A 24,867-nucleotide genomic window follows, 5' to 3' on the forward strand; every position below is an offset into this window, starting at 1 on the left:
AGAAGAGGCAGTTTTAGATTAGGAGTAATGAAGATTATTGTTTAATATTTAAATCCCCATCCCTCTTCTGCATCCCAGTGAGTACTACTGAGGAATAAAGAAGCACCCAGTCCCCGTCAATGCGCACTAGCCACACAGTTACCTGCCAATGGGGCAACACCTGTGAATCCTGCATGCCAACAGGAGAGCACAAGTGAGTGAAACTAGAATTATTATGTCGGTTCTAAGATCAAGCTATCTCAGACCAGCCCTTGTAACTTAGAACAAAAAACATGCAAGGGGAAGTCCCCACATAGAAGGCTACAAATTCTAGAAAGATAAATGTTCCTGTTGCCAAGAGCAACTCAACATTCAAGCTATCAGCCTTGAATATGCAAATGTCCACAAACAAATAAGGAAGTACAGCATGTGAGGAAATCCACAGACCAAAGCTACTTATGCCAGAGAGAACCAAGAAGTATCCACCTGACACACACTCTTCAGAATGAACAAAGAAACTAAAGATGTACCCCAACCAGTGCAAACTGCTTCAGTGGAGCAGGAATAAAAAAGGGAAAGAGATGCAATCATGAAATGAGTCACTCACCAGGACAGATCACCACCATTAAGAAAAATGTAGGAATCAATCAAACATTTGTAGAGCGCACTACATATCCATAAGGGTCTTAAGGCGCTGGGAGGGGAGGGGCCGCTACTGATCGAACAGCCAGGTCTTGATTAGCCTCCTGAAGGTCAGAAGGTCTTGGGTCTGTCGTAGGCTCAGTGGGAGGGTGTTCCAGGTCTTGGCAGCGAGGTGGGAGAAGGATCTTCCGCCGGTGGTTGTTCTTTTGATGCGTGGGATGGTGGCGAATGCGAGGTCAGCAGAGCGGAGCTGGCGGTTGGGGATGTAGAAGGAAAGTTATCTGATGAGGTAGGCTGGGCCAGTCTTGTGGAGTGCCTTGTGTGCGTGGATGAGGAGCTTGAAGGATATCTTCTTGTTGAATGGCAGCCAGTGCAGGTTTCTCAGGTGGGGGGTGATGTGGCCGTGGCGTGGTACGTCGAGGATCAGTCGTGCCGAGGTGTTTTGGATGCGTTGCAGTTGTTTGATGAGCTTGGTCGGGGCTCCCACGTAGAGGGCATTTCTGTAGTCAAGTCTGCTGCTGACGAGGGCCTGGTTGACTGTTCTTCTTGTATCTGTCGGGATCCACCTGTAGATCTTGCGGAGCATGCGGAGGGTGTGGAAGTAGGAGGAGGAGACGGCATTGACTTGCTTGGTCATGGAGAGCAATGAGTCGAGGATGATTCCCAGGTTGCATGCGTGGTCGGTGGGTGTTGGGGCTGCCCCCAGTGCTGTCGGCCACCAGGACTCGTCCCAGGCTGAAGGGTTGGAGCCGAGGAGGAGGACCTCCGTTTTGTCTGTGTTCAGCTTCAGTTGGCGACGGCCTTCATTCCTTCGTGGAGGTTGGCTTTGGCGGTGATGGGGTCCTTGGTGAGGGAGAGGATTAGTTGAGTGTCGTCGGCGTAGGAGATGATGTTGAGGTTGTGCTGTTGGGCAACGTGCGCGAGCGGGGCCATGTAAATGTTGAACAGTGTCAGGCTGAGGGAGGATCCCTGGGGTACGCTGCAGATGATCTCGGAGGCTTCGGATCGGAATGGGGGGGAGGCGGATGCTCTAGGTTCTGCCGGAGAGGAAGGAGGTGGTCCATTCCAGGGCTTTGTCTCGGATCCCTACGGCGTGGAGGCATGCGCATAGTGTGCGGTGGCAGACGGTGTCGAAGGCAGTGGAGAGGTCCAGGAGGATGAGAGCTGCGGTCTCACCGTTGTCCAGCAGGGTCCTGATGTCGTCGGTGGCGGCGATGAGGGTGGTCTCGGTGCTGTGGTTGCTGCGGAACCCTGACTGGGAAGTTTCCAGGATTCGGTTTTCTTCGAGGTATCGGGTTAGCTGTCTGTTGACGATCTTCTCGATGACCTTGGCCGGGAACGGGAGCAGAGAGATGGCCCGGACGTTCTTGAGGTCTCTAGGGTCTGCCTTGGGTTTGTATCCAACGTAGACCCGTGAAACTTCACTAGGCATGCTACGGCTTTTTCAGAACCCTAGGGCCACCTCCTTTAATATCCCAAAGTGGTCAAGGTTCACTACTCAGCTGACATATAAGGAATTCTTTCATGAGGGTAGTGGGCAGTGCTTACTTTTAGCCCCTGGTTACCTTTAGGGCCCACTGGCATACATTGTGGGGAACTGCCTGTGGGGGTTGCGGTCCCTAATGGGGTTTTACTGTCAGTAAGAAGTCGGGTATACCACGAATAGGTTTAGGTTCTTGTTTATTTACAGATATGCGGAGAACCAAGCACTGATAGGAGAGTCTCCGAACTGTAACAAGGCAGAACAAAACAACGTAGGTCTTCCTCGAGGTTCCTCCCTGTAGGGTGTTTTCTTGCGCCTCCACGTTTCAGGGTTCTCAGTCTTCACATATGCTCGGGGTTTGCAGGGAGCAAGAAAGAGAAAAGAAAACAGGTCTGAGTCACTGCTACCAGGATCTCTTGTTGTGCTACCGTCACCAAGGGATGTGTAGGAGGGGAAGTGTGGGGTCGGGGATGTTCTACACCTCTCACGTGGGTCACAGCCCTTCCCAACCTCCCCACCGCCCCCACCCAAAAGGTCCCCGCAGAGCCACTTGCCTCGAGCCACGGCCCGTTCTCCGGACCGCGGCGCTGGGACCCGGGGTGGTTTCTCCTCCCTGCTGCCCACCGGATTTGATCGCCGTAAAGATGTTGCTGATGCGACCTGCTCCGTTGTTCTTCCCCGCTGCTGTCTCTCCTCTCGCTCGTCGTCCCCCTCCTCCGCTCACCGCTGCTCCAATCGCCGCTGCTCCTCCGGTCACCGCTGCTCCTCCGGTCACCGCTGCTCCTCCGGTCACCGCTGCTCCTCCGGTCACCGCTGCTCCTCTGCTCACCGCTGCTCCTCTGGTCACCTCTGCTCCGCTCGATACTCCTGCTCCGCTCGATACTCCTGCTTTGCTCGATACTCCTGCTTTGCTCGATACTCCTGCTCCGCTCGATACTCCTTGCATCCCACACCATTCCTCGTCCTTCCCTGCCGTTTTTAAGCGTCCCGCTTCCTCTTCCGTGGCTGGCCCCTCCTCTAAGGGCGGTCTCGAGACTAGACCGTCTCCCGTTTCCGGTGCCACATGCCGCGGCACAGTCCCTCTCCACTTCCGGCCTGACTCGCATTCCGGCTCACAGATCTCCCCCTCTAGGAATGGACGTTGGGGCCATTCTGTGGAGGGATTCCGGGACAGGTAGTCGGCGCAGCCTTGCCGAGTGCCGGGGATATGGAATGTCTGGAAAGAGAAAGGTTGTAAGGACATGAACCATCTGAGTATACGCGGATTGGAATCCTTATGTTTTGCAAGCCAGGTTAAAGGGGCATGATCGGTGAGTATGGTGAAGCGACGCCCTAACAAATAGTATTGTAGTGCTTCCACCGCCCATTTTATTGCTAAGCACTCTTTCTCTATTGTTGAGTAATGCCACTCCCTAGGAAACAATTTCCTACTGATATAGAGGGTCGGCTTGAGGTCCCCCCGTGAGTCTGGCTGCTGTAGCACAGCCCCAGACCAACACCTGATGCATCCGTTTGCAGGACGAAGTGTTTGCTAAAATCTGGACAGTGTAACACAGGGGCTGTGCATATGGCTTCTTTCAGAGCTTGGTAGCTACGTTCGTGTGCCTCTGACAAGTTTTGTATGCGGGAGGGATGTGTCTTGGTTAGGAGATCCGTGAGGGGGCTTGCCAAGGTCGAGAAGTTAGGGACGAACCGTCTGTAGTACCCCAGGAACCCGAGGAAGGAGCGGACATCTCTTTTGGTTTTTGGTTGAGGCAGGGTTCTTATTGCTTCTGTTTTTGTGACCTGAGGTTTAATCAGTCCCCCTTTTATTGTATATCCGAGGTATTGGACTGTATCAGTCACTAGCAGGGATTTCTTTGGGTTTATCTTTAGCCCGGCGTCCTGAATGGCTGAAAACACTTCTGCTAGATGCCTCAGATGTTCTGTCCACGATGGGCTGAAGATGACTATATCGTCCAGATACGCTGCTGCGTAATCTGTGTGTGGTTTCAGTATGCGATCCATGAGACGTTGAAATGTCGCGGGTGCCCCGTGGAGGCCGAAAGGTAGTACCCGGAACTGATAGAGCCCCGATGGTGTTGAGAAGGCTGTCTTCTCTTTGGCTTGTGGTGTTACGGGTATCTGCCAATAACCTTTGGTCAGGTCAAGGGTTGTCAAATATTTGGCGTTCCCATCTTTCTCTATTAATTCGTCTATACGAGGCATTGGGTATGAATCGAACTTAGTGACGTTGTTCACTTGACGGAAGTCCATACAGAACCTTAGACTCCCGTCAGATTTTGGTACAAGCACTATCGGTGAACACCAGTTGCTTGTAGAGGGCTTTATGATGTGCGCCTGCAACATGTTGGTGACCTCTCGTTCTACCGCCTCTCTTCGTGCTTCGGGTATTCGGTATGGTTTTAGCTTTACCACCCGGTCGTCCACGGACACAATGTCATGCTGGGTCATTGAAGTCAGCCCCGGGGTTGTGGAGAAGAGACCTGGGAAACGATCTAGTAGAGAAGCTAACTGGGTTTTCTGGTCAGATGTCATAATGTTGCCCTCAGGGGCCTTAGTACTCGTGGTCGGGGTTGTGTTCGCGGTGGTTATCTCTAGAGATCTCTCTGTGTTTACCGTGAGAACAGACGGCCCAGGACCGTCTGGGTTTGTGGGCTCCTCCCATTTTTTTAACAGATTGACATGGTATATTTGTTTACCCCCTGTTCTGAGCGGTTGAAGGACACTGTATGTCATGGGGGTGATTTTTTTCTCGATCACATAGGGGCCTTGCCACTTGGACAAGAGTTTGTTGTCTGTGGAAGGGAGCAATAGGAGTACCTTATCACCGGGAAGGAATTCCCTTAGTCTTCTATTGCGGTCATACAGGAGCTTTTGGGAGGTTTGTGCTTTTTCCATGTTTTCATGGACGAGGCCCCATAGTTTCTCAACAGCAGATTTTAAATCGGCTGCATATTTGGGTTGGGGTTGTCCCTCCTCCTCCTCTGTCTCCCATTGCTCGGCTGCCATGTCTAGCAGGGTTCTTGGCTTTCTACCAAATAGTAATTCAAACGGAGAGAATCCCGTTGATTTTTGTTCATGTGTTCGAATGGCGAACAGGACTAGTGGTAACTGCTGGTCCCAGTCCCTTCCTGTCTCGGATATGGCCTTGCGAAGCAGGCTTTTAATGGTCTTATTGTAACGTTCCACCAGACCGTCCGTCTGGGGATGATAGACCAACGTCCGGATCTGGTGGATGCCCAACACCTTGCATACTTCGGCCATTAATCGTGACATAAAAGGAGTTCCTTGGTCCGTGAGGATTTCTGTCGGAAATCCCACCCGGGTGAAGAAACTAACCATGGCCCTAGCTACGACGGGTGAAGTCATTGATGTCAAGGGAAATGCCTCTGGATACTTGCTAGCGTAATCAACAATGACTAAGATGTATTTATGACCTCTGGCAGAGGGCGTGAGGGGGCCTACCAAATCCATCCCGACACGTTGGAAGGGTACGTCTATTATTGGCAAAGGACGAAGTGGGGCCTTTCTAACCCCTTCGGGGTTTGAGTATTGGCACCTAACACAGTACACACAGTGCTTTGCAACATCCTTATAGACGCCTGGCCAGTAGAATCTGCCCAGTAGGTACTTCAGAGTGTTCTCTTTCCCGTAGTGCCCACCCCCTGTATGGTTATGTGCTAACTGCATGACATGAGGCCTGAAGACCGAAGGCACCAGGAGCTGCGTTCTGACCCCGTCCCCCTCCTTTCCTGAGCGGTATAGAAGACCCTTAGACACATAAAAATAAGGTCCTACCTTCTCCTCGTTCTGCTCCTGTGCTTGTTCCCAAGCATGGATAAGGGTCTGATCTTCTCTCTGTGCTGAACGGAAGCTACTCGGGACCGTCTTCACAGGTTCTGTAAGGGAGATAGGAAATGCGTGATATGGGTCATGCGCCTCTGCATACAGGTGTTTGGCTTTCCTTTTCTCAGTCTTGCTTTTTCTGTCTTTACCTGCGCTTGTTTCTAGACCGCTTTCGCTAAAGGGAGCTTCCTGTAACCATGAAGTCCCCTCGTTTCGTGTCTCACTTAGATACTGCTCAAACTTGGGGTGGTCTGTTCCTATTATGACTGCCTCGGGCAAGGACGGTATCACCCCTACTTGCCGTATTTGTGGGTCATGTGATATGTCCAGTAGCACCTCTGCGACCGGATAGGTCTTTGTGTCTCCGTGTACACAGGTGACTTGCACTGTGTCTGTTTCTCGTAACTGAAGCTGGGGTACTAGTGACCTATCCACCACGGACACGTGACACCCAGTGTCTAACAGCGCCCGTTGCTTCCTTCCGTTTAAGAGGACCTCTTTTTTGTATCTAGGAGCCCCTTGTCCTCCCACACATATCCGCCCCCTTGTATATCCTACCTCCATGGGTTCTACGGTTGAGGGTTTGTGTGGACATTGTCGAGCGATGTGGCCCCACTCGGAGCAATGAAAACACTGTGGTCCCTGATTTCCTATGCTTGGGAGAGGCGGAAGCGCTCTAGTCTGGACACGGGGTTTGATCTCAGGCCTGGGGAGATTTCTAGGGGGAATAGAGGGGGTCCGGGTTGTCCCTGCCTTAAACTCGGGTGATCTGTGGAAGGCACAGGCTAGGTCAACTGCCGTGGAAGTGTTGAGATTAGGGTGCTGTTTTATCCAAAGATTGAGTCGTGAGGGGCAGAGCGTCCAGGAATTGTTCCAAGAAGATCTTTTCCGTCACTTCCTCCATTGTAGACACATGGGGTGTCAGACATCGGTTCCCCATATCCCTGATCCTATAGTACAGTGCACGGGGGTTATCCCCAGCGTTCCATTTCTCCCTCCTAAATTTATTTCTATAGTATTCTTGGTCACAACCGAGTCTCTCCAAGATGGCCTTTTTCACGTCTTCATAGGCTGTTGTTCCAGCAGGGTTGGCGGCCTGATAGGCGGCTTGTAGCTCTCCCGCCAACAGGGGGGCTATGTACTGACTCCAGTGTTCCGGGGGCCACGCCGCTGTTGTGGCCACCCTTTCGAAGTTCATGAAAAAGTAATCGGGGTCGTCTCCTTCCTGGAACTTTTGGAGGACCGACCCGGGGACATTAGGGCGGACTCGAGCACTGACGATGGCGTCAGTCAATCTAAGAATTGCGGTGTCCTGGACTTGCTGGTTCGTTGTCAGAATCACTGCCTGATCCCGCAAGGCCCCATGTAACACCTCCCTATCTGTCCGGGCTGCCAGAGCTTGTTCCTCTAGAGCCAACTGTAGATGTCTCTGTCCTTCCGCCAATTGGTTAATTATGCTTTCTATCGTGTTAGGCAAGGGTTGGGTCATTGTCGACACCCGGTGACGATCCCACTTCTGACACCAAGTTGTGGGGGTTGCGGTCCCTAATGGGGTTTTACTGTCAGTAAGAAGTCGGGTATACCACGAATAGGTTTAGGTTCTTGTTTATTTACAGATATGCAGAGAACCAAGCACTGATAGGAGAGTCTCCGAACTGTAACAAGGCAGAACAAAACAACGTAGGTCTTCCCCGAGGTTCCTCCCTGTAGGGTGTTTTCTTGCGCCTCCACGTTTCAGAGTTCTCAGTCTTCACATATGCTCGGGGTATGCAGGGAGAAAGAAAGAGAAAAGAGAACAGGTCTGAGTCGCTGCTACCAGGATCTCTTGTTGTGCTACCGTCACCAAGGGATGTGTAGGAGGGGAAGTGTGGGGTCGGGATGTTCTACACCTCTCACGTGGGTCACAGTCCTTCCCAACCTCCCCACCGCCCCCACCCAAAAGGTCCCCGCAGAGCCACTTGCCTCGAGCAACGGCCCGTTCTCCGGACCGCGGCGCTGGGACCCGGGGTGGTTTCTCCTCCCTGCTGCCCACCGGGTTTGATCGCCGTAAAGATGTTGCAGATGCGACCTGCTCCGTTGTTCTTCCCCGCTGCTGTCTCTCCTCTCGCTCGTCGTCCCCCTCCTCCGCTCACCGCTGCTCCAATCGCCGCTGCTCCTCCGGTCACCGCTGCTCCTCCGGTCACCGTTGCTCCTCCGGTCACCGCTGCTCCTCCGGTCACCGCTGCTCCTCCGGTCACCGCTGCTCCTCTGCTCACCGCTGCTCCTCCGGTCACCTCTGCTCCGCTCGATACTCCTGCTCCGCTCGATACTCCTGCTCCGCTCGATACTCCTTGCATCCCACACCATTCCTCGTCCTTCCCTGCCATTTTTAAGCGTCCCGCTTCGTCTTCCGTGGCTGGCCCCTCCTCTAAGGGCGGTCTCGAGACTAGACCGTCTCCCGTTTCCGGTGCCACATGCCCCGGCACAGTCGCGCTCCACTTCCGGCCTGACTCGCATTCCGGCTCACACTGCCACTTACTTTTCCTCATCAGACTTTGACGGAGAGAGAAAAACACAAAAGGAGAAGTGGAAGAGAAAGATGGAAACAGTGACATATGGAGAAAGCAGGGATGTAAAGAAATTGCAAGAGTGAAATAATGGGACAGGGAGTGTATGGTGATGAAACAAAGAAGCATGAGGTGGAATCTAGACTATGCAGTCTGAGTAGTGAGTCACCAAGGACACCTGATGAAGAACTCTGAGCCTCCTTCTACAAGACTAAAAGACAAACATGATTTCAGAGGAGATGGAAGACCCCTAATCCTATTGGTACCTCCAATCCTATTGAAATTATGTGAAAAGGCAAGGAAGAAAGTAGAAGGTGCTGATGTTGAAAGGAAGAAAGGGTAAGGATTCTGGAACCATACTCATCGGTAGACCTATCCGCTCAAAGTCTACCCTATCAAGTGCACCAGAGCCCACAGAAACGAGAGGAGAAGGTACTTAGTGAACCTCCGTCAGGGGCAAGGCACTTGGTTCTGAAGGAAAGAGACCAACCCCAGCATTACCAAAAAGAAGACATCCTTGTTATGTTATGTTATGTTATGTTAGATTAATTTTATACAGCGCACAGATACCCAACAAGGGTTTCCCAGCGCTAAATCTGACAAGGGACCAAAAGCAATAAAATAAGATCAGAAATACAGATTAAAATTATTGATTAAATAGTCATGTTTTTAAAAGCTTACGAAAAATCAGATATGAGGTTTCAATGCGAATTGCAATGGGAAGGGAGTTCCAGAACACAGGACCAAGACAGGCAAATGACCGCCCACCCATTCTTTTAAGTTTAACACTAGGCACCACAAATTTACCCTGAGTGGCCGAGCGAAGCACACAAGAGGGCTGGCAAGGGTGAACCAAAATTTGTAAGTATTTCGGAGAGGAACCAGTTTTAATTTTGTACATATAACTCATGGCCTTAAACTTCACACGGTTTTCCACCTTAAGCCAATGAAGATTATGCAGGGAACTGGAAGTTGAAGAGTTTATAGAAAGCCGGCATAGCAGCCTGGCAGCAGAATTTTGGACCACTTGTAGTTTCCGTGCAACATCCTTATTAGATCCCAGATAAAGGATGTTTCCATAGTCCATTCTCGAGGTCACAAGCGCCTGGACTACGGTTTTCTGGGTGGAAACCGGAAGCATCCAAATCATTTTTTTCAACCATTTTAAGATGGTAAAACAGGTGGCAGCCACCTTTACAGCCTGCTGCTTCATAGACAGTTTATCATCAATCAGGACTCCCAAATTGCGGACATAGGCAGAGGGCTGAGGGAGATCACCCATTTCGCATGGCCAATGCTGAGGGCCCCAGAGATTTTTATTTTTCCCCAAAATGAGGACCTCGGTTTTTTCGCCGTTAAGCTTAAGAAGATTAGCTTGCATCCACGATGCAATATTTCTTAAACTAGTCTGAAGCACTGAAGGTCCACACATCTTTTCCGTGGAAAGGGAAAAGATGATCTGGGTGTCGTCAGCATAAGAAAACAGGCACAGCCCTGCCTCCTCTGCTATTGTTGCCAAAGGTTTAATATACAGATTAAATAAAAGAGGACTCAGAATAGAGCCCTGGGCTACCCCAGAGGAAGAGGGGTAAATTTTAGAAGTGGCTCTGGATGAAAAAACTTGAAATGTCCGCTTGGCAAGAAAAGACGAGAGCCAACCAAGTGCTGAGCCAACAATGCCAGAGGATTGCAAAGATTTAATTAACACGGTGTGGGACACCGTATCAAATGCAGCGCTCAAATTGAGCAGTATAAGAGCTACAGTGTCCCCAGCATCCAGTCGCTGTCATTTCACCTCTGATACTCCAAGCAGAGTTGTCTCAGTAGAATAGCCTGCCCTAAAGCCGGACTGAGAGGGGTGTAGAAGGCTAGTTGATTCCACAAAATGAGTGAGTTGCTGATTAATGTGTTTATCCAAAATTTTGGAGTAGATGGGAAGCAAAGAAATAGGCCTAAAATTAGATAACTGAGATGGGTCCGCATTGGCCTTTTTTAAGAGAGGAAGAACCATTGCATGCTTCCAATCTGAGGGGAGAACGGCTTCTCGAATAGAGGCATTTAGCAGCAGCATAATTAGCATCAGGGAAGATGAGTCCAGCTGCTGCAGCACAGATATAGGGATAAGATCTCAAGGAGAGCCAGATTTAATACTATTTAAAATCTTTTTAAAAGAATTAAAATCAAACAGTGTCCAGGTTTCAAGTCTAATGGAGTTCCTCGCCTTGTAGTCAGACTCAAACATGGGAGGTGACATACCAGATGCCACTGTCGGAGTAGTTTGTAATGCAGAGTATATTTGCTCTACTTTATCCACAAAATAAATGGCGAGGTTATCGCACTGTTGTTCATTTAAAGTAGGTGGCATTGACTGTGTGTCAGAGCCAGCAAGTTTTTTCACCATGCTAAACAGAGTACGCGAACAATTCTGGGCATTGGAGATAGTGGAGGAAACATATTCCTTTCTAGCTAGTTTACAAAGGGCTTGACAATGTTTTAAGGCTAGCTTATAATTGGATTTAGACTCTTGTGAGTAATTTCTCCTCCAGCTCCTTTCCTGATTTTTACATTTGTTTTTTTCAATTTTTAATTGCGCTGTAAACCAAGGAGCAGGGGGGCGGTGGTTATATTTCTTTTGCGTAGTTAGTGGAAGGCAACATTCAACTGTGACCGAAATCCATTCATGTATCATACTCAATGAGTTAGTTGATATATGCTCAATAATAGGAGCGTTGTCAATAAGAGTCCTATTAAAGATTTCCAGGTCCAATTTACTCCAGTTCCGAGATCTTTGAGGACTACTCGCAGAAGTATCAATTGGAGTCAGTGAAAAAGTACACTGAAATTTAGTTGCAAAATGATCAGACCAACATAAAGGGAGAGCAGGATCACAGTGAAGACAAGTTAAATTAGAAAAAATAGGATCCAGCAAATGCCCAGCTACTTGAGTGGGGCCGCTATTGGTAAGTAAAAGATTTAGAGTTGCAAAATCCTCAATCAGTGTACTACTAATCGTGCAATCTGATTTTTCAAAATGTACGTTAAAATCACCCAATATGGTGAAATTTTATGCTTTGAGAAGATATGGCGCAACTAAATCTGGCAGTAAAGAAGCCCAGGAGCTGGAAGGTCCACGGGGGCGGTAGACAAGAATACCTAAGTAATTTTCGGTGTCAATGTAATTTTAAATAAAGCTGCTTCAGAGTTTAAAATAGCTAGATCTTCCAGTTTACATTGATATGACTTATCATAAATTATAGCAATTCCTCCACCATTTCCGCTGACCCTGTTCCTTCTGTCTATGGCATAATTAGATGGTAAAGCCGAGCCAACGTCAGGGCCTGAACTGGTGTGTAACCAAGTTTCAGTAAGAAAGATAGCATCAGGATGTTCACTATTTAAAAGGTCAAATATATCCATTTTATGAGCACAATTAACATTCCAAAATTTAAAGACTTTACCAACAGCATTCTTACCTGACAGCAAAACAATATTTTCCTAACGAGTGGGGGAAGAGCTCGTCAAAGTTTCATAACTCTTATCTTTAGGGGGTACCGTACAAAACGAGAAATTGCAGCAGGGGCAGCAAAAAGCATCATTAACGTTACAATTCGGATCTATGCATGGACGATATTTCAATAACTGTTCAGGTGAATACTTCATTAATACAGCAAAATTGGGAGTTAATTGGTGAGGGTTCGTGGCCCCTGGTCCCGAAAGGGCGTAGACGGGCTTGCCTTTGGCGCGCCACCGGCGCGCCCGCTGCGCGTATCTGCTGCGTGTCTGCTTACTGCTCATTTAAGTAGAGAATGAGACAGTGCGGCGTGCAAGAACTAGTGCGCTGAACAGGGAAAGCGCGTGGCACACTAGAATTAGCCGCCGCTAGGAATTTATCGTAAAACAAGCAAATTTAAAAATACTCAGTGCAAAGTGGCAATATTCAATTTTTCAAAAGCAGCATAGATTTTCACAAGTAAGGCAGAAAAATGCAGTACAATTCATGTGCAAATTCGTCAATTTCAATAAAAATCACGCCAGGAAAAAACCCACAATGGAACCTGTCAGGCGCTGCGCGTCCGCTTACTGCTCATTTAAGTAGAGAATGAGACAGTGCGGCTTGCAAGAACTAGTGCGCTGACCAGGGAAAGCGCTTGTTACACTAAAATTGGCCGCCGCTAGGAATTTATCGTAAAACTAGCAAATTTAAAAATACTCAGTGCAAAGTGGCAATATTAAATTTTTCAAAAGCAGCATAGATTTTCACAAGTAAGACAGAAAAATACAGTACAATTCATGTGCAAATTCTTCAATTTCAATAAAAATCACGCCAGGAAAAAAACACAATGGAACCTGTCAGGCTTGGAGAATAAATCGTCTACAAGATCAAGAAATACCTGCTATGTCACCTGGTTGATTACTGGAAAAAGGGGTTGGAATAGCATACTTTCACTGTAACCCCCAGAACCCAGGAACCTCAGAAGACCCACCAGTAGTTGGCATAGCCCTTCAAATTAACCCACACAATAAGGCAGCCAGCCCTACAAGACTCTGGGAGCAAATACAGGCTGGTGGGGATGGGGAGGAGTGATTGAAACTAGAACAGCTCACCTCAATGGAAAAGCAGAGAAACTGCCCTGCAGAGCAGCCATCATTCATACCGAAAGCCTTAGGCCGGGAACTACTAAGATGAGTCCCAAAGAGGCAGTAAGATTGCATATGCTGAGATTTCAATTGTCACGGAAATAGTTGAACACAGTAAAGTACATCCTTAACTCAATTACAAACTGACAGATCTCCAAGATTTCCGGTCCCAGAATTACTAATGAGTAGATAACCATCGCCTGCCCAGTCATTGGCACTTAGAAGACTGTGCCTTCGTGTTGGAGCTTTAGAATGCCCTATCCATTTACTCATGTGAAAGGTATTTGGCCAAGCTAGCAAAAGAACATCTGACTTTTGGACTAGAGGAGAATAGTATCACACAGTTTCTGGACAGCTTGAGGCCGAATGCAAGTAAGGGAGACTTCTGTTCAGGTAGCAATGAACCCCTAAATCCACATTACTGTTGGCACTTTTCAGTTGGTTGAAGCTAGATTGACCCTGGTCAACCCACCTGTGCCCGATGCGATTGCCATTAGTACTGGCATGGACTGGAATCTGGTGGCAGTCTGTTGTGTGGCAGTGACTTCAGGCAGTATTTGGAAAGAGTTGTGAAGAATTAAGGCAAAAGCCAACATTGAGTTTGGTGCAGAGAGAGGTACTCACAGTCAAGAAGACTTGGCAGTGTTGACGATTATCAGAATAGATGTTGACGATTATGAGACCAAACGACTGAGACCAGATGGCTAGAATGCGGGCAGTTATGTCCATGAAGTCAAGGTCCAGGCAACTACAATACAGATGCAGATAGCAGCAAGATGAACAGCATATAAACAAACAAAATAGCAATTCTGATGATGGAACAGGGCTAAGACAACCAAGGGAACTAGGAGGGAGGAAACAAAGGCGACAAGATGCACAGTCGATTTTGCAAAGTGAGTGAAAGAGGAAAGCCAGTACAGGAACAAATTGTTAACAGACAAAGGGATGTGAATACAGTGCCATCACCCATTCTTGCACAGTTTCCAATCCTTTCCCTGTCTGAATCTTGTGATTCTGTGACTGAAGCAGTGAGTAATCTTACACAGTTATGATTGCATACCACAGTTCTTTATCATGTATACATGCTTTTGCTGTCCCTTCCCCACTCACGCCTAAACAGAATACTCGAGCCAGTCTGTTTGTGAACCCTTGAAATGCAAATCCCAGAGGAAGCAGAATCCTGCGCCCCCCTTGAAACACCCACTTACAGAATACCTGACAGAAACTGGTACCATAAAAAAGTAATAGAGTCACCAGAAATGTTTAAATATACTCGGCTAATGAATTCACCCATTTCAAAACCATAACATAATGGACTCCTTGGAAGCCTCCGCTGACAACTGCCACAGAAGCCCAATATCACACAAAAACACAATGATCAGGTTTAGTCTATTAGTCTATCTACTACACAACTATCTTTCTGGATATGTTTTTAGAATTTCCATCAAGTGGTAGTTTTTGAAGTGGCTTACTAGAAGAACAGGTTTTAGGCCTTGAGTCCATTTCTTCATGGTTCTTAACAAGGGCAAAGAGGAACGATATGCAGTCTTGAGTGATTATTGAAATTACTGATTGGGAGTTTTTTTGCTATGATTTGTCAGAATTTCAATTTTTGAGGCATTTTTATACACTCAATGAGCAGCAATAGTAAGTTTAGCAAATAATAATTTTGTCAGGGTGCTATACCTTAACAGGCCCTTAAAGACAGTTCCCTGTGCGTAGCAATACAATTAGCAGATCCTACAAAATGGTCATCCTGAACATGGATTTTTTGTTCTACAATGCCACAGTTTAAAAAAACAGAGCTATTTAGCACAATCCACCATAATTGGAGGATCTTTTCCATGTAATTTCTGCTACTCAGCCATTTAGTCTTTTTTGTCTGAGCAGGTCCATTGGTGTGTTGTTAGGTGCTATAAGAACATTTGTTTATATTGCATTTTTTTAATTGCACACACAATGAACAATTTTATTAGTGGTTCCACCCCAGGATATCCCTTTATACTTTGTCACTAATGTGTGTACTTATTCACTCCTATTTTAGGTCATATTAAAAGTCTGATTAGAGGCACCTTTAGCTGTCTTTGAGCGATTATAAATTCAATACAATCAATTCACTATATACAGAGGGAAGGGTAATAGCTAGCCATTGTTTGTCATTCTCATGTTGATCATTCCCTTTTTATTTATTTTTTATTTTTTGTAGACCACTCCAAAGAGAGAAAAGACAACAAACAGAAAAATCATAAAAAACAGAAGATAAATATTATGCAGGAGAGTACAGAGACCAGATAATACAATAGTGCCTATTGTCATATATACACCATATAGACTAAAATTCTGAAAATCAAATTAAAAAAAGCTATAATACTCAAAGCTATCAACATAAGATGGAAACGTAGGAATTAATGCGGAAACCAAATAATACAGTATTGGCTATTGCCATATATAAGACATATTAGAAAAGGTTTTGTACATTAATTTGAGACAGCTGCGGTGCTCCAAGCTGTAATAGGGGACCAAATCTTTTCACCTCGTCTTTTAGACTTCTGGCCCCTGGTGGCATAAATTGCTATCTCATAATTATGGACGCCCAGAAATCTGGTTAACCACATTTGAAAACTTGGGGATCACAATTTTTCCATAATGCAGCAAGAATAATTCTATATACAGCAGTTCTAATAAATAGAATGGCTTCCTCGCTAGGATTCAAATTAAGCATACCATCGTATCCAAGCATACAGATAGTGGGTGACACGGGCAATTTACACCCAAAAATCTCCTCCCAAAATTCCCATATCATTTTTTTTAATAGTTTCAGCTTATCACAGTAATAAAACATATGTAGTAACGTGGCGGGTCCATATTTACACCTAGGGCATTGATCATTACTTCTTCTACCCCATAAATATAGTTTAGCTGGGGTGAAATAAAGATTGTAAATAGTTTTATGAAGTTGCAATTTTAGATTAGTGGAAAGTAGTAGTTGTGACGACAGGGCCAAAACCTTATCGATGTCTATATCTAAATTATCAAGCCTATTTATCCATAATAATTCAGTCTGTACTAAATCATCTTGTGAATTTTCGTGGAGGATGCTATAGATTGTGCCAATTATAGAGGAGGGTCTGATGGTAGCTTCAATAAGAGAGCTTCTGATCCAGCTTATATTAGGCAGCTGGGAATTTATGCTTGATCTTATTTGAAGGTATTTTGAATAGTCAGTCGCAGGTATATTAAACTGATTTTGGAGAGAGGTAAAGCTAGCCTTCATGTCTGTGCCTAGAAAATCGAAAAGAGAAATAATTCCCTGTCTCTCCCACCTGGCAGAGATAGCATTGTTTGTTTTGTGGTAGCAAACTGGAATGCCAGACTGGAGTATAACGACTTAGCCTAGGGATTTTCATATATTTTGTGATTCTTCGCCAGACTTTCCATGCCCCAATAACAAATTTGAACTTAACTTTTTTTAAATAACTGGGCTCAAGTTGTCTTAAGAATAATCCTCTAGTATTATGGCCAAGGGCTAATTCGTATACGGATGGTATGATGGATTCTTCCCTATTAGATACTGGATTAACCATTGAGGCGAGTTGTTGCAAAAAGGCCGCCCAAAAATATAAAAGTAGATGTGGGATTGCGAGCCCCCCTCTATCAGATGGAAGGGATAAATATTTGAGCGATCTCCTAATCTTGCCGTTTTGCCAGACAAATTTAGAGAACTGAGAGTCTAAAATTTTAATAAATTTGTCTTCCACTAGCAAAGGGATTGCACGAAATAAATACAATATTTTAGGAAAGATAGTCATTTTAATATAGTTCCCTCTCCCTATAATAGATAAATGCAGGCTATTAACTCTTGTTAGATCTTGTTTGATTGAGTTAATAAGGGGTTCATAATTAACTTTGGTAACATTTTGAACTGTAGCAGATATGCGAATCCCTAAATAAATTGCTAATTCAGTCCGTCTGACATCCTCAAACTGTAAATTCTCTGTACATAATATGATGGTTTTGTTTTTGTTCAGGGAGTATCCTGAATAGGCACCGAACTGCTGTGTAATTGCCTCAATCTCGGTTATGGCTATCTCAGGGTCAGGTGTTACAACTGCGACATCATCTGCGTAGGCTAAGACTTTAGTTTCGAATAATCCTATCACCACTGGTTTGATTCTGATGTTCTCTAAGATTTTAAGTATCAGAGGATTGATGTAGAGGGCAAATAGGATCGGGGAGCACGGGCAGCCCTGCCTTGTTCCTCTTGAGATTTTGATAGTATTTGATTCACCTCCCATAATCTGAAGTTTAGCCTTTGGATCAAAATACATAGCCTTAATTGATTTAATAAAACTATGCCCAAAGTTATATCGCTCTAGTATAGCCCACATGAATTCCCATGATACTCTGTCAAATGCCTTCTCGGCATCTAGGAGAATCATTGACATCTGGCCGCCTGTCGTTGCAATGATATCAAATAATGCTATTACTCTGCGAGTATGATCAGTAGTACCCTTCCCTGGGATAAAACCGTGTTGCCACGGGGAGACCAGATGCGCAATGACCCCCCTTAGTCGATTGGCTAGTATTTTTTAATATAGTTTCGAATCTGAGTTAATCAGTGAGATTGGGCGATAAGAAGATGGAGAGTCTGTGGGTTTACCCTTTTTGGCAATAATAATTATGTTGGTATCTTGCCAAGATGCAGGTGTGTTTCCATTCCACTGTATTCCAAGAAATAGGTCTAATAACAGTGGTAATATTACTTTGCCTAGGACTCGGTATAGCTCCAACGGCAACTTATCGGGGCCTGCTGCTTTTCCCGAGGCTAGTTCTGCAAGGGCAAGTTCGATCTCAGTTAGTGATATTTCTTTCTCCAGATTATTTTTAGTGATGTTATCTAGCCTGCTATCTGAGCAAGTTAAAAAGTCTCTTAAAAATGTATTTAGTTCCTCCCTGTTATAGGCAATATCGTTCTGATATAGGTTCTGATAATAGCATTGAAATATATCGACTATGTCTTTTGTTTGTGTGTAATCTTGACCGTTTGACTTAATAGAAGAAATTGCGTTATTGGAGGCCCTTTGTCTTGTTCGCAAAGCTAATTGTTTGTCGACTTTTTCTCCATTCTCGTAGAGGTTTCTTTTATGAGTTCTGAAAGTTTCCGCAGACTTCTTTGTTATTTCCTTGTTTAAGTCAGTTTTTAGAATTAAAATCTGACGAAGCAGATTAGATCCGTCTGATTTTTGTACAACCGATATGGTATGCGCAGCTTCGAATCTAGCTAGTTCCCCTACCTTGTTAATGAACTCGGAGGTCTGCTGTTTCTTAATTCTAGCTACATAGCTAAGGGTTTCCCCTCTAAGCGCGGCTTTAAAACAATCCCATACAACGTTTCTAGGAGCGCTGTAACGGTTGATGTCGAAGTAGCACTGAGCCCAATTCCTAATAAAATTAACATACTCACTATTAACCAATAGTTTCCTATCGAATGTCCAAACTGAGGGTTTCCTAGCAGTGCTTGTTAGATTTATGCTGAGAACTAGGGCATTATGGTTGACTCTTCCAAGCCAGGAGCCTTAACCCGGAAGAAGGACGTGCGAAAAGAAGCTGCAGGACCGTCGGTGGTGGAATGGATGCGGAAAGGCTCCAGCACGCTTCCGGGCCAGGAGAGACAGCGACAGGTTTCACATGCTAACAGCAAGAACAGTCCTGCTCCAGGCCTCTCAAGTGGCCCAGCCCCCCAAACGACAAAAATTGGCAGCAAAACTAATGTAACAGAAGGTTTTGAGGTAGTGGAGAATGATGCAGGCAGCCCAATTCCATCTCATCCACAGGTACAGGCAAACCCCGAAGTGAGCGTATTACTTAGTACACATTGTAATACTGTGGCTTTTTTTGATAATGAAGCCTCTCCTGCAACGGAGGGTGACCCTGGTCTAAGTAAGAATGCTGTTATAGTTACTGATACTGATATAGATACAAGTGTAAGGAGTGGTTCGATCAGTAAGCAAGCACAGCTGCAGGATCGCTTCAGCGCAAGTGGACATAATCAGTCAGGGCTCACAGTTAATACAAAGATTGACTCTAATTCTGTTTTAAATAAAGACCGGGAGTTGACTAAAACCAGGGGAGCTACATCAGCCTCAGGTAACTTTGGCGCTGTCAGCACTATCCACACAACCCACACTGACCTCGAGAAAGAAGCCAGCGATTTTTTTTCTTTTTCTGATGAAGCAGAATTGGGGGCTGCGTGGGGTGATACCTCAGCATCATATCTGACTGATGAATCTGATAGCGCAACAGATGCGGGAGCGGAGCCTCTTACTGTTAAACTAAAGCAGAAAGTCCTCAACAAGCGGGGAAATAAATCTCATGGGACGGCTCTACACTGGGATCATACTCACACCGAACAGTTAACTCCCAACTATTCCAATTGCTCCAATCACCCCAGCGCCTGCATCTATAGACACTGTCTTACAGGCGATAGCCTCACACCGCGAAGAGACCTAACATGATGGGCGCAGGGCGCAAGCAGCTCTTTGTAAGGTACAAGGTGTGGTGAGGAAGCTGGTCAAAACGTGTAGTTCTTTTGGAGATCGACTGACCGAGATGGAATCCAGAACCCTGGCTAATGAAGTCGAAGTTGCTGCAATCCAAGAGCGGGTTGAGTCAAACAAGTTACAGATAGGAGATATTAGATGGAAACTGGAGGACTTTGAAAACCGCCAGCGCAGAAACAACTTGCGTATTCTAGGGATACCCGAGAAATCTGAAGGGGAGGACATTCGTTCGTTTATGGTCAACCTTCTCCGAGACTCTTTGCCGGAGCTGTCTAACTAGAATTGGGATATCGAAGTCCAACGAGCACATCGTATACCTCTCACTCAGAAAACCCCCGCTAAACTTGGAGCTTACCCGAGGGCTATTCTAGTCTACTTTGGCAATTTCTTACTCAGACAGGCAGTGTTTGAGAAGGCAAGGCCCGACGCTAAACGCACCTCCAAAGACATTACATACTTTTCACGTCCTGACTTTGCCACACTACAGTGGAAAGAAGATGGAGGCTGCGCCAGCTTATTAAACCTTTTCAAGACAAGAAGGCAATAGTATACCTCAACAATCCAGCACGGCTTAAAGTTATCTATGGGGGACAGATGACATTTTTTGTCTCCTGCGCAAGAATATCTCGACAGCCTAAAGTAACCTTATAAAAAGGCAGGGTGTGGTTGAGTCTGTTTTACAGTTTGTGAAATATATATATATATGTATGTCAGTATAAAGTCAGTATAATGTCAGTATAATGTGGGGTCAGTGGTCCTCTAAAAACTGTCTAGAATAGAGTGATGTGTGGGTCTACATACAGCAGCATCCAGTTAGTTATTTTGTACGACTGATAATACAACCACGATTAATAATACAACCACTACTACAAGCACTACTAATTCAGAAACTCACTTTACAAAAATCAATTTTTTTCTCTCTTCTTTCTTCTCTCTCAGGTAGTATTTATCTAAAAGGGGGGGTAATATAAGAAAGGGAAAAGAAAAAGCTTTTACAAATTCTTAAAAACAAGGAAGGAGGGAAGGGAAAAAAAACAAAGGGGAGAAAGAAAGAAAGAAAGAAGGGGAGGGAAAGGAAGGGGGGGAAAGGGGGAGGGAGAAATTTAACCCCCCCCCCCCGGGTGTGAAAAAGGGGGGAAAAAAAGAGAAACAAAAGGGGGTTCTTCTTTATTCTCTCACTTGGCTTTTTGGTCAGGACCTGATGGCGTGATGCACCTTCATCACATTTAGACTCTAATGGAGTCTTGTTGCCTTTATTTGGGAGCAGGGGAGGGGGGAAGGGTCGGGTCGAGAAGGGGGTGGTTGGGTGGGAAAGGGAACAAAACTAAAAAAATGCAGACAACTCCATATAAAAGAATTCAAATTGAAAAGATAAGTCGTGAAACATCTTTGCACTATAGGGCAAATATAGATTTCAGTATAAGTAAAGGATCAAACCACTTAGTTCCATGGGGAGGATAAGTATATGCAGCTGGAATATAGCAGGGCTTCATGACAGAGGTAAGCGAGGGTAGCTGTCCGAGATAATTAAACGAAATTCCCTAGATATTATATGTCTTCAAGAAACTCATCCACCCTGGGCAAAGCGAAGTCTACTCAAAATCCAGGGGTACAACATATTGGCAACCACAACCCAAACGACAAATATCCGGGGGGTGGCCATATTAGGTAAGAGCTATATAGGGATGCCCATACGCCAAGCTCTGGATCAACATGGTAGATGGGTAATTGTGGAGCTTGCCTTAGGGATAACCCTTTGTTCTGTCTATGGTTCAAACCTAGACGATCCATCTATGTTCGAAAGCCTAGAAGTGGAGCTGGCAGGCTGGCCTGGTCCATTAATCTTTGCCGGAGACCTCAATATTACACTCAATGCTATCTGTTATAGTCAAGGCAAGCATACGTATTACGGTTGAAAACCTAGAGTATTTAGAGCTATTAATTCACTTTTAATTAGTCATAATTTAGCCGATATCTGGCCCCTTAAACATCAAGGGGATCCGGGGTATACATTTTTTTCAAATCCTCACAACAAATACAGCAGAATCGATTATATATTTACTACCAGAAATATCTCCGATTCAGCAATGATTATAAAACATCCTAAGCTAATCTCGGACCATAATGCCCTAGTTCTCAGCATAGATCATTCCCTTTGATAGCCACCATTGGTTGTTCAAATTGTCAGTTATGACTTATGAAGCCATGTCTCTCTAATCATAACCAGTAATTGTGTTGGTGAAGTAGTGGGATACACCTTCATATGGACGGGCGCACTCTTTATTTTACATACACAGAAATGCCAGAGGAAAAGCACAGGTCTTGGATGGGACAGGATATGGCATCTGCATCTCCTCTCTTCCTCAGGTTGCTTTGTGCTGCTCAGATATATAGAGCATACGGAGTGGAAAGTGGAGGTACCTACAGTAAAACTACAAGTGCCTGATTCCATGAAAAACCATACTGGAACTCGGTGAGCAAAACACGCCTGCCTTGAAACAGCTTAAAGTTGTTCTTTTTGAGTCAGTTTCTCTACTGGTAATTCACTCTTGTGCTGTATCCAAGTCAAATATCAGTCTGGAAAAGGTAGCTTCATTTGGGTCTTGGAAATATTTATACATTTTTTGGCTTTGTATCAAACTCTCTATAATTGTGGTCATGAATCCTCCATTCATCTATTCATTTACTCATGTACCCATTCATCTCTCCAAGGACTCACAGGTCCATTCATGAACTTATGTTTTACATCCACACAGCCACACTGCTGAACACAGACTCTCAAATCAAAGTAGAAACACTTTTAGCTTGGAAAATCAGACCTGTTCTCTTTTTCATACGGTAGTTAATGCAGACTCGAATGCAGAGGCCTTAGGATAAGAAAATCATTATGTAGATGGCTAATATCATGTCTTCAAGGCTTTAGAAATTTATATTTTCAACGATTATGTCATTAAAGTGAGCTCTAGTGGCTAGTATAATAATGTTTGTGCTCGGAACCATTTAATGTCAGTTTTCTGCTAAGCTAATCTGTGGTCTTTGAATATTTCAGGAGCTTCCTTATGATGCTATACGTTATATGACAGGAGAGTGTAACTATGGCGGAAGAGTTACTGATGACTGGGATCGCCGCACTCTACGGAGTATTTTAAACAAATTCTACAATCCAGCAATAATTGAAGATCCTGATTACAAGTTTGACTCAAGTGGCATGTATTTTGCTCCCTTTGATGGAGATGTGAGTAAGAACTGTTTATGTGACAATGATGCCGCAAACAAACCATTGTTTATTAAATGTGTCAACAGTAGCATAAGGTTTAATTCAAGACAGTGTAACAATAACATCTGATAAACTACATAATTCTCTGTCTCATTATCCAGTCTGCATTCATCCACCATCTCAAATCTAGTCTCCACCTTTGCAAATCAGACAAAACATCTACAACCTTCTCTCTATTCTGACGAATAGCCAATATGATTCATGAGTAAACCCTCATATAAATCAGATGTGTCTCATACATGGACATCAATTGTGGACGGCTAAGAGTGAAGCTTGCCCTTTGGTTCACTTGATAGTGCTCATGCATGTCTGGATGTCGGGGATCATGATGGCAGCAGAAGGAAAAGAAACTAAGCAAGGATCTGAGCCCAGTTTGCTTTCTATAGTTTATACTCCTTGCCATTTCCATAACAACCCATTAGCAAATAATGTTGTTCGTAGGCTAGGGATGGTAGAGAGGATGAACGCTTTGATGTAATTATTGTTCATAGGGTGCCTGTTGTTACTGATTCCACCCCTGGAATTTCGGTGAATCAGTGTCCATGGAATTAAATCTGCCAAGTTTATCTATTCTTTATTTTTCTACTGGTGGGCATTGGCAGAATGGCCAATGTTGATCACTATTCCAAATTTGTGGCTCTTACTTATTTCACAATTGATACTTGTGTACCAGATGATCTGTTTGTGACCTTTACTGTGTATGTTTTTCATTAATTTCCAAATTATGGGCCTGATTTAGATCTTGGCGGACGGGTTACTCCGTCACAATGGTGACGGATATCCCGTCTGCCGAAATATAAACCCCATAGGATATAATGGGATATATATTTGGGTGGATGGGATATCCGTCACCGTTGTGACCGAGTAATCCGTCCGCCAAGATCTAAATCAGGCCCATAATTTGGAAATGAATGAAAAACATACACAGAATAGGTCACAAATATCTGGTAGTATCAATTTTGAAATAAGTAAGAGCCACCTTTTTGGTATAGTGATCAACCCACCCACCAAGAACTAAATCAGGCCATTAGTTTCTTTATCTTCTGTCTGGCCACAGGTTGCTTTAGACTTTTTTTTACTGTTAAACTGACCTTCATTGAATTCTCTAAGAGTCCACTCCCCCCCCCCAAAGTCTATATTAATTTAATGTTTTGAGTCAAATCTCTATATTTCTTGAATTTTCCAATTTTAGTCTCCATGGATTTTTTTTCTAGTCTAGAGATATAGCAGTATTTTAGGGATGATTGCTTTACGTCGTTGTCTGTTTTCTATCAGGAATCCAAATTGTTTCTGCTTTTCAAGCTATGTTTCACACTGTTAAAGTAACTGCTCTTTGTAAGGCATATTTTAATTTACACTGTGGCACTTTATTTAGCTTCTGCTCTTGCGGCCGCCAAATGGTCAACATTTTCAAACAAATTCTGCCTCGCTAATAAACAGATTATCTGAATAGTTGTCTGCTTGACCAGAAGTCAAACTGTTGCCATACCGGAAACCACAAATGCAGTGTGGAAACGACTCACTAAACGAAATCCATTTCCAAACTTCTAGTTGCTGGAACATTTCATCCATTACAAGAAGCCTTCAGTATTCTAGCAGAGTTCTGGAAATAGTTAAAATGTGCGTTGTTGCAAAAGGACCTCCTGGAATCACTTCACTCTTCTTCTGAACCTTACTGCAATACTTCCTCCATTCCCAGATGATCAGACTCTGCGATTCCCTCAGTTCATCTGTGAGACTAAAAGCTGTTAATCCACTTTAAGGTTTCTTCTACCATCAACATATCATAACTAAGTTTTTGAAAAATTGAGCACTTGCTGCAAAACAATTGGAGGTTGTAAACATACATATAATTTTTTATATCCTTTTCTGGGTTATCCTGAGCACTGCGAG

The 24,867-nt window shown here is 44.9% G+C and overlaps 1 protein-coding gene across 1 annotated transcript in view; it reads left to right on the forward strand.

The window, feature by feature from the left end:
- DNAH7 (dynein axonemal heavy chain 7) overlaps window positions 1-24,867 on the forward strand; it is a 1,967,826-nt gene that overhangs the window by 1,495,106 nt on the left and 447,853 nt on the right. Inside the window, exon 58 of the mRNA XM_085648764.1 lies at window positions 22,747-22,932. Coding sequence (XP_085504890.1) covers window positions 22,747-22,932 — 186 coding nt within the window. The remainder of the gene's footprint in view (window positions 1-22,746; window positions 22,933-24,867) is intronic.

Source organism: Triturus cristatus, chromosome 3_2, assembly GCF_964204655.1.
Source record: "Triturus cristatus chromosome 3_2, aTriCri1.1, whole genome shotgun sequence".
Lineage (NCBI taxonomy): Eukaryota > Metazoa > Chordata > Amphibia > Caudata > Salamandridae > Triturus > Triturus cristatus.